Genomic DNA, 12242 nt, shown 5'->3' on the forward strand with positions numbered 1-12242 from the left:
TTTGCACCATACCCAAAACATTTATTTCTCAAACTATTGCTAATGACAGATACATTGTTTCTTCCGGTACGGCTTTACCAATTCCAACACATGTACTTCTCTAATACTGTACAATACTGTACCAAAAGAAAAAAGATGTACCTCCATATTGTACATAGTTGTATATACAAAGTACAATTTTACACAGTTTTTTTTTAAAGTAAATATGTACACCATATATATATAGCGGTGTAGAAGACATGAAACAGTGGAAACGTCTTTAACAAGAACATTTCATCCCAACCCATTAAACAGCGGCTGTTAATAAAAACAAAGAACAATGCACTGTACGAAACCTAACCCATCTTTGTGGGATTAGGGTTAAAAAAAAGATTGCTAGACTCTGCAATCAACTTTTCTCACATACAGTAGAATCAAGACAGCACTGCTATAGTTTCAATTTCTCAGGGCCAGTTTCATCAGTTCCCCTATTTTGGCTACATTGCTCATAGCTGGTTTTTTAAAAAGAACCTGTTGCTTACAAGTATTGCTCCAGCAGTTTGGCACACTCCACACCCACTTCCATGTAGGCAGATTAGAGCACCCTGCCTCTAGAGAAAGGCTGGTGAAATCCACTTATTACTGTGCTGCTAAAACAAAGGGTCCGTCTTATTTCCATTGCAAACCACTCAATGTTTACCCTGAATTGAGACGTGGCCTGTTAAGTATTTGCACAGAAGAGGAGAGACTTCCTCTTGTAGATCCATTTTTGGAAAAACTGGAAATCCATTTGCTCTGAACCAGGTTATTTCAGTTAAAGCGTGAGATGTTCTACAGTTTCCAGTTTTTTCAAACCGCTGGTTTGGCTCCCCCTGGATAAGCAGAAATGCAATCAGAGATTGAAGCTTAGAAAAAGCCATCCATCCCCTTTTTGGCATTTCTAGGTGAACAGGCTGAGGTGAAGGTTTGAAAGCAGCTAATGCACATCCAGTTGTTTGTGCATTATACAGCAGACTGATTATAATGGCTCCTTCTGCTTTTGCGTGGGCACAAGAGGGTAGTCAAGTATAATTTCTCAGTACAGGCGTTTCCACATAGAAAGATGACAGGAGGTGGAGGGGGAAATACCTTTGAAGGTGATCTATCAAGCTGCAACCAAAGCGGAGTTGCTAGTGCTTACTGCCTTCTCTCACCCAGAGGCAGTAAGCATGCAGCACTGAATGAACTTTATTTCTAACTTTTTTTAAAATCATCTTGCTGATTGCACTAGACCCTCCCAGAAGTTACCCGCCTCCTGGTAACCAATGCTACATTTGTGGGATGTCCAGCCAACATCAGATTTCACAGAAAGGGTTACAATCGGTTTTGAACATTAATAGTTTCTATTCTGAATGCTCCCCGCTGCCTGTTTCAGGGTTATTTTCATTGGGCCTAACAGTTTTCCTGGCTGGTGGCATACGGCCTAAGGAGCACATCCTTGTTGTTTTGGAGCGAATCCTTATGGCAGGGGTGGCCAACCTGTGGTTCAGAAGCCACATATGGCTCTTCAACCCTGAAAGTGAGGCTCGTGAAGCCTCCCCTGCAGAAGCTACCCCATGCACCCTTACAAACGGCACCCTGTGGCTCACTGGGTGTAAGGGAGCCATCCGGCACAACAAAATGGCAGCAGCAAGATGGTGGCAGCCAGCAGAAGCCTGATGTGACTAAAAAGCCTAACCCGTAGTTTTAAAAAGGGGCAGCATCTTTTTATTTTTTTGCTCAACAACTCTGGCTGGTGGGGAGCTTCCCTCCCCCACCCCCAACAATTGTGGTGCGGCTCTTTGCATTTTTTCCCACTGCTGTTTTGGCTCTCTTCAAAGCTCAATCCTACAAAGCCTTGAGTGCACAAGAGCCCAACCCAACAAATAAGCACCTCCTCAACTTCAAAGAGACTCAGCACATGCTTACAGTTAAGCACTTGCACAGTGACTGGCTGGACTGGGGCCAGAGTGCCCAGTATGCACCCAGATCTATTGAACTAACTGTCTGAATAGGTATTTACCCATCCCTAGCTGCTTTACTAGAACATGCCACTGCCTGGGGTAATAGCCTGTCTTTAAAAGCTACAATGTATGTGTCATTAATTGACAGAGCCAAATCAATCTATCAGGTAGATACCTATATACAGAATTTGCCAAGTGCTTGCTATAGGGAAGCATATGAAAAATGCAAGAGTGCTCTCTCGAAGATACTCCCTACGTCCCAAAGCCCTCTCCATGCTCAACCCAGTGTTGAAGTTCTGACCAACACATAAAACAGAGTTAAGACTAAAACTCTACTTATAACCTTATCCTTTTCCCATATTGCAGAGCGCTCCCTGATGTGGTCCATGTATCTTCATGATAAAGATTTGCAATAGCCAAGGTACAACAAGATGGGAAGGTGTAGGGATAGAATTTCCTGCCTAGGGATAGAATTTCCTGCCTGACCTCTTAAGTGCTATGATTTTCCAAGTTTCAGAACATTGTCATTTGAACACAGAACTGTGCAAGCACACTGACGTTGAAAGAGAACATATGAGGTATTCTTCACAGGAAGCCCAAAGACTCTCTCCTTTCAAACAGGCATTAAAATAGAGACAGAACAATTTTTGCACCATCACAGTGTACTGTAATTATCTAATGGTGTTCCTTGCAGGCCAACATCCAGTACAGAGAAAGTGAAATCTTTTTGGTCATGTTTCATTGTGACAGACTAATTTGAGAGCTCATAAATTAGGAGCCTTTGGATTACCATAAAGAAACAGAAATTTAGCCATCATTAAAGCACATTGCCTAACTCCCAACTGGGGATGGGACACATACAAGGTTAATGCTGCAGAAACTATTCACCAATCACCTAAAACTGCATTTTATTTTAAAGGTTTTGCTTTGGATTATTTTAATCCATCATTTGAGAAGTGACAGACTTACGTTCTTACAGAGTATTACCAAGCAGACAGACATTATTCCAGTTATCAATGCTTCTTTTCTTTAAAAAGATAAACCTTTCATGTGACACTGACACCCCCCCACCCCCCACCCCCCACACAACTGTATCTGTCTGGAGGAGCTAACATTTCTTCTGAATATGAAGTAACAGATAGACCTCCCCACCCAACATAGTGTTCTATTTATCCATATCATGTTGATCTCTTCAGTAGAATGCCCAGTGGACATGCACTGAGCACAGTCTTTTCCAGTTCTCCCTCTCCCAACAAATGGTAACAACACTTTATTGCAAACTATCGCCCTGCTCCAGAGTACACAGCAAGAGGCAAACAAGCCACAAAGTGGGTTTTTTAAAAATGTGCTTCCTGCCAGCTACAGAGGTCCAGAAAACATGGAAGAGAAAAAAAGATGCGCTTCGGACTGCCACGTTGCTAGGTGTATGTTTTCAGTGCAAATCACAGCACACTCTGAAATTCCAGTTCATTTGCACAGGATATTTTTTAAATCACTGTAAGTTCTTATTTCTCTTGTCAGTAGGATCTTTTGTGAATCCTGAAGCCAGACGATCTTGTCCCAAGATGCCCTGTATGGCTGGATGTTGTCCCTTGGTAACATAAAATGCAAAGCATGAGATTTTAAAAAAAAGAAAAAAGGCATTGCAAACAATGAGTCAAAGTAAATTTATGAAGAGCCCCTGTCCTGTTCATTTCCTGTGTAGCGACATGCATTCCCTGTGGCCAGTCATGATTCCCCCAAAAGCTTTGCCTGAGTGAAAAATAAACCACTAGTTGCTGTTTAAAATTATTAGTTTCCAAAAAGATTGAGATTCCTTGGTGTACGGAGTCCATTTGACCCTGAGAACAAAGGAGGTGGTCACGCATTCGAGTTTCATTCTCTTTGATCTGGACAGGTTAAAATCTGACAGAAGTAACACAAACAGTGCAGTGTTTCCAAAAGATAAGGGCTGTTAAATGTTAATTAAGAAAAACAATTAAAATGGTCCCAACAAATCTTTTCCAGGGGTTTCTCTCTCTCTCCTGTAGTCCATGAACGCCTCACATCTCTATAATCTAGGACACAGAGAACATCAGTCCTTATTAGATGAGCAGGAATACAAAAAAATCTTCTTTTTCAAAGAGATTAAAAACAGTGTCCATCCAAGTAACCTCTTTTAAAAGGAATTACAAGTGGATGCTTAAGGCCAACTTAGAGATGAAAATGCAAGTTTAAAAAAAAAAAAATCACACACTGCTAAACAACAGAGTGAAAGTGATTTAAGCCTACAGAATGAAACTCGAACAGGGTGGGGAAAGTATCACCTTAATTACGTTGTACTTGCTTGAGTAAGAACATGAGACCATAAACTGTAGGACTATTCCTACTCAAGCAATACTTGGGCATGATGGGCTAGGTAAGGATGGAAAGCCACTTGCAAGACCCCTCGGTCTGGTGGGGCTGTAAAATTCATCACCTTAACACAACATGTGCCTTTTTGCTCTTAAAAAAATTAAATATATGGCAGCATTCTGGAAAATGTATTCCCATGAAAATCCAGAAGAGTCAACACAGCCTGCTAATAGCTGAAGCAGTCACAGTCCATCTTACACATATGTTCTAAGAAGTCACTCAATTGTCTGCAAAGTCTTTGGAGACATGATGATTTATCACAGAAATGTGTATTTCAGCAATTTATGAGCTGGACACTATACTGCCAATCTCCTATAGAGGATGTTCTCACCATTCTCCTTATGTCAGAGTTCCCACAATAATTCATAGTGGTCAGAGCCTTTGCTAATCAGAAACAGGGCCAAAATGTGAACACTTAAGATTTAGGGATGTTCAGAACTGGGGTTTCAGTACGAACCCACTAATAATCTTATAATCACATTAGGAAATGCCACTCCTGTGAGAGCATAGCAGCCGGCGTTCAGAAGGTAACTCATTTTTACCTTCTACTTCCCAAGTTCCCACTGAAGAGCACACAATTGCATTAACGCCCTGAAAGTTTGATTTAAAAAAAAGAACGAAGCCGCTTTTAAACCTGGGAGCACCAAAACAAAACCACTGCAGAGTGGCTATCATCAGCAACTCTATCTTCTCTCCCTCCTCCTACTCAGAAATAGGTTTGTTTTATTTCAAACTGCACCAACGCACAACATGTCACTTGTGTTCCAGAGCTGAGTATGTGTCATGACAAGTTTCAACCAAAGGTACAGCCTGACGTGGAGAAGAGCGAAAGCTACTGAAAAAAGAAAGGCTGTAATGGATAAGACAGACCCTCAACAGCAGCAGCACCAGCACCAGCAGGCAATGTAATAATGCGCAAGAAAAAGGCATGTCCAAGCGCCACAACCAGTGGTACCAAAACATGCAGGACACTAAAATCTATTGTATTGATTCCCTGTGGCAATTGAAACACGGACTATATAAGTCACTAAACCAGTATCCAGGCATCAACCAGAAACGGAGAACCAATTCATCAGTTCTTTGCGTTGGCCTCACTACTTTCACCGTGACCTGATGTTTGATTTCCTGTCGGTATTTCAAAAGCCGGGTGTGCTTACATGGGGTGCGTGTTGTGAGGCTTTAGCGCCAATGTCTTCTCTCCCATGGAGCGCGCCTGGCAGTAACCGCTTGCAAACTAACCTTCAGCCAAAGTCCGAAACTGGTTAAATAGGAATTTGCATGTGTCTTTAACATAGGCCCCTCATTTGAGGCAATAAAATTATATCCCCAGTAGGACTTCTAGTTCAGACAGTACAAGACTTGTCAGTAGGCTGTTGAGATGCAGAAGAAGCAACACCAGGGCTTGTGGCATTTGTTTTGGGGAAAACTGCTGGCTTCGGCCTCGTTGCTGGCGGTTTAAGTGGGGCAGCCATTTTGACGGACTTCACTGGCCTGAAGGCGCACGGGATATCCCCTGCGGTGCTGGCGCTCCGTTGGAATGCTGGTTCAGAGTCCTTGAGAATCTGAGTATGCAGAGGGCTGGAAGGTTCTGAGGTGGGTGCCACCACTGGGGAGGTTTTCAAAGGCTCCAGGGTGTCGAGGACAACATCTGGCGTTTGCTTTACGCTGCTTTGCCTTTCCAGCTCCCGCAGTTCATTCAACGCAGTGTTCATGGTCGCTTCAATGTCCTGCAAAAATTTAAGAGACAAACGATGGCAGGGGCTAGATACATGTGAACAAGCACACATTTCTCCACGATCAACTTCAGCGATCTGGCATTTCCCTTCAACACCAGGGGTCAGCAAATCATTGGCAGCTAAGGGGAATAGGAGTTTAATTACTATAAAGCTGTTTGTTTAGCTGTATAGTTAAAAATCAGTTAATGCTATAACCTTAACCAACTGCAGCAAGCAAACTAATCAAGAACAAATTTTGAAGGCTACTTTGGGCTTTACCATTCCTGAATTCTATTATGTTTTCACCAAGACATCAAAGGAATAAATGTGCCCCTCGGCTGCACTAGAGTGAGGAAAAAGAGGAAGTTACTCATCTGTGCAGCAACTAAATGTTCTTCGAGATGAGTGTCCCCCATGGGTGCTCCATTTCTGGTCAAGGAGCATCCCAGCACTTTTGATTAGAGATTTTACAGCAGTGTTCCCCTTTTTCCCCAGGCCGTGCACACGCAGGGTGTACCCCCTCAAAGTGTCATTGGTTGAATAGCATGTGCATGGCTCAGGGCTCCTAAGTTCCTTCTCTACAACAAAAGGAGATACTGTCCAAAGTAGAGGGGAGGAGGATGGGTAGAGGAACACCCACAGGGATACTAATTTTGAAGAACTGTGCAGTAACTGGCGGTGAGCAACCTCCTCTTCTCGTTCAAGGGGTGTCCCTGTGGGTGCTCCCCTTCTGCTGACTGTGAAGCCATGTCTCTTACGATGATTAGCACTTCAGATGAGGCAAAAAGGCTGTGGACAAGACTGCCATGGCCATGCTAGTGTCCGCTGCTGGCCCTTGTAAAAGTGCATAATGCTTAGTGAATCTGAGGGATGAATGCCAGGCCTTGCAAATGTCCAATATGGCTACACTGCGTAGGAAGACAGTGGAGATGGAAACAGTATGCAGCACGTGTGCAGTGTGCCCTGATAGCTGGAGGAGGCTGGACTTGTTTCCATTGCTAGCATAATCATATGCAATTGGCGAGTCTCTGGGAAGAGATGGCGTTGGCCTCTGTGATCTCTGCATGGTGAAGACGAATAATTAGGCTAGGTGTGCATCTGAAAGGCTGAGTTTTGTTCAGGTAGAATGACAGGGTTCTTCGTACGTTTAAAGTATACACGGTTGCTTCCAATGCATATGTGATTTGGGGAAAAAATATTGCTAAGTGGAGGACTTTTTTGAGATGAAAGTTTCTTTAGGGGAGGAATTTGGGGTGAGTGCAGAGCATGACTGCCTCTAAAGCAGTGTAAGAAGGGTCAACCAAGAAGGCTTCGAGTTCACCTACCCTTCTGGTGGAAGGAATAGCTGCTAGGAAAGTGGTTTTCATGGACAGGTGGAGATAATAGGTTTGTGTGTGGGAGGGTGCTGAGTACAAGGTGTAGATCCCTGGGGTGGGATGATACTTTTACAGATGTTCCTGAATCTTTTAGTGATCGTGTGGACCAGGTCTGCGGTGTTGTCAATCTTGTCGTGGAAAATAATTATAGCAGGCATATGGATCTGATGGAGCTAATAGAAAAATTACAGTTCTAGTAGGTAATCTAGAATAGCAGGAAAAGGAGAGCAAGTCGGAAACATGTGCTTCCTTGTGCACCAGGTTGTGAACCTCTTGCATTTGTGTAGTTAAGTTTTGTGGGTGCTCAGTGTCCTGCTGTGTAAGAGGACTGCCCTGAGCATTCTAACTCCACATGAGAACACCACTGAGTAGCTGCACCCATAGGTGAAGGTGGTCTAGGTTGGGATGAAGCATTTGGCCCCTTTATTGAGAGTGTGAATGGGGAAAGGATAGCAGGAGGACCAGAAGTTTGATGGACATGCGCGTCAGGAATGGGTACCAGAGTTTTCTGAGCCATGAAGGCGCTATGAGGATTATATTGGCTCTGTCATCTTCATCTTCTGCGTTACCCTGATCAGCAAGGCTATCGGGGAGGAAAGCATGTGGGAGGGATCCAGTCCATGGGAACAGAAAAGCATCTCTGTGGGAATTGGTCCCCAGTCCCACCCCAGAACAAAAATCAGGGCATTTTTTTGTTCGTTGATGTCGCAAATAGTATAATTGGGGCTAGCCCAGTGTTCGGAAGATTGTGTATAAGACTGTATAGTCTATTTCCCACTCATGTAAGAGAGGGAAAAAGTCATATGAGTTAATCTGCAGCAGGGTGTGTGCGCCAGGTAGGTACAAGGCAGATATGTGGATGTCATGTTGTATGCACCAGTTCCAGGGCCTAACTGATTCTGTGCATATGGAGTGGGACCACGCCTCTCCTTCTCTGTCGAGATACAACGTGCATGCTGTGGTGTGGGTCAGAATCCTGGTCTTGTGACCTCTGATATGGGGGAGCAAATGGAGGCAGCCATTGCATACTTCACCTTGAGTTTTAAGTTGATTTATGGGAAGTGAGGTTGTGGTAGTAGACCAAAGACTGTGGCATGTTCCATGTGAGCTTCCCATCCCAGAACACTGTAGGTTTTAACCGAGAGGTAGAAAGACCTTCACGAGACCAATACTAAATGTTATGTCAGTAGGTTTTAGTCTCAGCTACAGAGACCTGCAAGTCTGCTAAGACCCCAGTTTTGGATTGGAGTCCACTATCTATGAACAGAATTCATGGGAGAGCAGAATGATTTTGCCTTTCCATCACAGTTTGGCTACAGCTTTTTAGCTCCCTTGGAAGCGGTGTTCGGCACAGAGGAGCGGTAATCAGTCAAGGAGCGGCAAAGGGAACCAGAGATAGTAACCTGACACCAGTAACCATATTCCAAGACCAAACCGGTTTTTAGACATACGCAATAGGAGAGAGGTGTAGAAGTGTACAATGATTATTAGCGTCTCAGTAGACATGCGAGTTGGCATGAAAGGGAGCACTCCCTCAATGCAACCGATTTTTTAAAACTTTTGTTTCCGCTAATAAAACAAAACATTACCAGACTTCATATTCTGGCAAGAAGAGGAGACTCAAGAGAAAAACGAAATGAGAGTTTAATCGAAAGACTAAAATTGATTTGTATCAACCAAACCTCAGAAGACAAAATGTCAAGATGAGACCTTTACATTACTATCTCAGAGAAGAAAGCCTGCAAAAGACACTGCAAGGGCAAAATATAGTGCCCCTTCAAAGAAACAGGATGAAACGGATATTCATTGGATTCTGGGCAAAAGGCCCGTGTTTACAGTACAATAACCCAATATCAAGTATAAAATATCTGCCACCACTGACTTGCCTGTAAAAAGGTGTTTTATTCATTTGCACCTACCCACTCCTTTTGGGGTGCTTTTGAAATCGTGTCACTTTTTGTTCTAGAAGGCTGTAGAAACTGGCCTTATGGATGCCGGAATTGACTTTGTAATCTGAGAGCCAAGTGTTCCTTAGATTTAGATAGATCATCACACGCTGAAAACAGCTGGCAAGGGCGAGTATGCCTATGTAAACACATTGGAAGTTTGGAATGGAGGATAAGGGGAGACCCTTCAGCGATGAGAAGGAAGTCTGCCAGAGCATGCAATACTTATCCATTTATCTGCATCCACAGCTCGCTCTCTCTCCTTGCCATCTAGGTTTTATTTCAAACGTCTAGATGTTTTAGATCTGCTGTGTCAGGTGTTCTGACACTGGCCAGTTCAAGCTGAGACTTCACTGATGATGCCTGATTGTTTATTCTATTGACGTAGGTCATTACTATAATGGCCTCTGGTCCCAAAGAAGCAAGAGAGAAAGACTGCATGAACAGAGTTGAGGATTTTATAAAAAACATGCTTATGTCAAAAGCTAAGCGGAAAAGAGATACAAAACAGTCAGGGCTTTAAAGATGGAACTAATAAAGCTGTCCCTTTTCCCTCTAAGCTGAGCAGAAAACAGAATAGGGGAGATTTCCCTTTCCTTGTCATGTGGACTGTACACTGACTTGGTCTAAAATGCAGAACACCATGTCAGCCGGGTAAAGAACAGCTGCACACACTTTGGTAAGACACCCCACTACATTCCTCAAAACACTTGTCTAAAGAAATCAAAACTTCCAGACTATTTTATTTGAAGGTGGCTTCTTACCACACATTGAAATCTATACATACTAGCACACAGCATTGTGAAAATAGAAGAATGGGGCACGTGGTTACATGAGTGCATATGCCTCTAACATGTACCCACAGTCAAACAAGCTTGCTCAATGGGTTGAAGGGTTTAAAAATGACATTTAGTACCCTGCTTTCATCATGATCTGGAGTATGGATATCATATTTTGCTCACGGCTTTGAAATATGAGTTTAACTTTTGGTCATGGACACACCTGGAACCTTTGAAACTATAGAACATAAAAAATAAATGTGCATGAGTTCCTATGTAGTACGGGATTCATCCATTTATCTGTACTCATTGAGTAGTCTCACTGACTTACCCGATGTAAGGCTACAGGCTCAGAGTCAAGCCATGTAGAGGGTTAATAATTCATTAACACAATGCAAATAATACAAGTTGCAAAACTAAGCCAAAATTTGAATGTGAAACATTGCATTGTAATGAGTAGTCAAAGACCGGTATTTGCACAAATTCTTGCTTCTTTGCCCCACCAGTTATAAATAAATATCCCAATAAATAGCATACAACCTGCATCTCACAGACACATATACATTAAGAAAAGTGACAGCGGAAACAGATGCTGTGTCAACCCCCCCAAAAGCCGAACTCTGAAATGCGCTTATCTGCGACCTCTCCACTTCTCTCTATCGCCCACGCAAGCCTACTGCATCTGTTGTGCAAGAACCGCTATGAGACATTGAGGGGAATAACTAGCTGAGTGGCTACACATGCTGCTTATGCGGAGGAGTGAGTGACAAGCACAGGGATCCAGCATCTGTCTATGAATCTGTAAATTGCTGACATGTGCACTTCCTCTCCACAAGCCTGAAGGAGAGAGGCACCTCATTAAGGAGCAGTTTACTCAGAAGGAGTTTGGTAAGTTTGAAAATCCTGAAACTCTTCCCTTTGAAGTACAGAAGAGAAACTTTGCTGCACCCTTCATGCCCAGCAATCCCCTTTACCTGTGCAATGACCTCAGGATCCATGGGCCGATGGTTATTGAAACTCTTTGACCGACCTGTAGTTGAAGTTTTACGGATCTGCGGGCTCTCTATCCTATTCTTCAGGGACGAATGTCGGCTGATAGAATTGAGGCTGCCATGGCCGCTGATGGAGCATTTATCTGCTGCATCCTTGGGGAGGCTCTGGCTCATAACAGGCTGAGATGAGGGTCTAGAACTAGTTGTGGGTCCTGGGGAGGCCGGTTCTATCAGGGAACTAGTTGGTCCGTGGCTGTCGCTTTGCCGGAATGCTCTTCGGATGCTGCCTGACTCTGGTCTCTTTCTTTGCCTTCAAAGCACAGAAGCAAAACAAGTCATCACTACACGAAGGTGTTTGGGGGGAGGCGTACCTCAATGCACAAGTCCCCAGAGATGATATAGTTGGAAGAAATCTATAGCTGGCCTGGCTGTCACTCCCACAAAACACCATCGTGACACACGTAATAAAAACAAAAGACTGAATGGGAACTCTATAGATTATGGTTACAAAACAAAGCCTTTGTACTTTCAACAAAAATAATTGTGTCCCCTCCGCTAGTCTGGTTGTCTGTTTCCATGGTAGCAGAACAGCAGAGCTCCTATTTTTGGCTGAGGGGCACTGTAGAAAGTCTCATCAAACTCTGGGCCAGAGGCAAGATATTACAGCAACACAGGTATGGCTGGGTTAAGAATACTCGTTTCCCATTTATAAGTAAATGCATCTTCTCAATACTGCAGACAACCATAACAACAAGTATATAGTGCTATAGATATACAGGGTGCTGTGAAATAGGTCAACGGGCAAAAATCACAGCTCTCCATCCAGTAGCATGCAGTCTGAAAGCATGACTCCAAGACAATGATATATGGTCATTGTAACAGCAGTGTGTCAAGCAACAGAGCAGAACCTTTGTATCCATTAAAGAGGATTCTTTATATATAGCCTAGGCCCTGTGAGAAACTGCCACAAAGTTCTAATTCCAGCTGGAGTTTGGCATCAGAAAAATAAGTCAGTGGGTGGCACAATCGCTACAGTGAAACCATCTGATCTGTTCTGTCTTAATCTGTTTGTGCACAGA

General features: G+C 43.4%; 1 protein-coding gene across 6 annotated transcripts in view; it reads right to left on the bottom strand.

Moving 5' to 3' along the window:
- The window catches only part of SRGAP2 (SLIT-ROBO Rho GTPase activating protein 2), a 212301-nt gene continuing 200059 nt past the window's right edge, over positions 1-12242 (bottom strand). For 5 of the 6 annotated variants that reach the window (XM_075910141.2, XM_075910137.2, XM_075910135.2 and 2 more), the window contains 2 exons: positions 11146-11473; positions 1-6082 (listed from right to left, as the gene is read on the bottom strand). In XM_075910141.2, the coding sequence (XP_075766256.1) occupies positions 5699-6082; positions 11146-11473 (712 nt within the window). In that variant the 3' untranslated portion in view covers positions 1-5698. The remainder of the gene's footprint in view (positions 6083-11145; positions 11474-12242) is intronic. The other variant, XM_075910140.2, reaches the window with a different exon arrangement.

This window comes from Pelodiscus sinensis, chromosome 27, assembly GCF_052426305.1.
Source record: "Pelodiscus sinensis isolate ZL-2025 chromosome 27, ASM5242630v1, whole genome shotgun sequence".
NCBI lineage: Eukaryota > Metazoa > Chordata > Testudines > Trionychidae > Pelodiscus > Pelodiscus sinensis.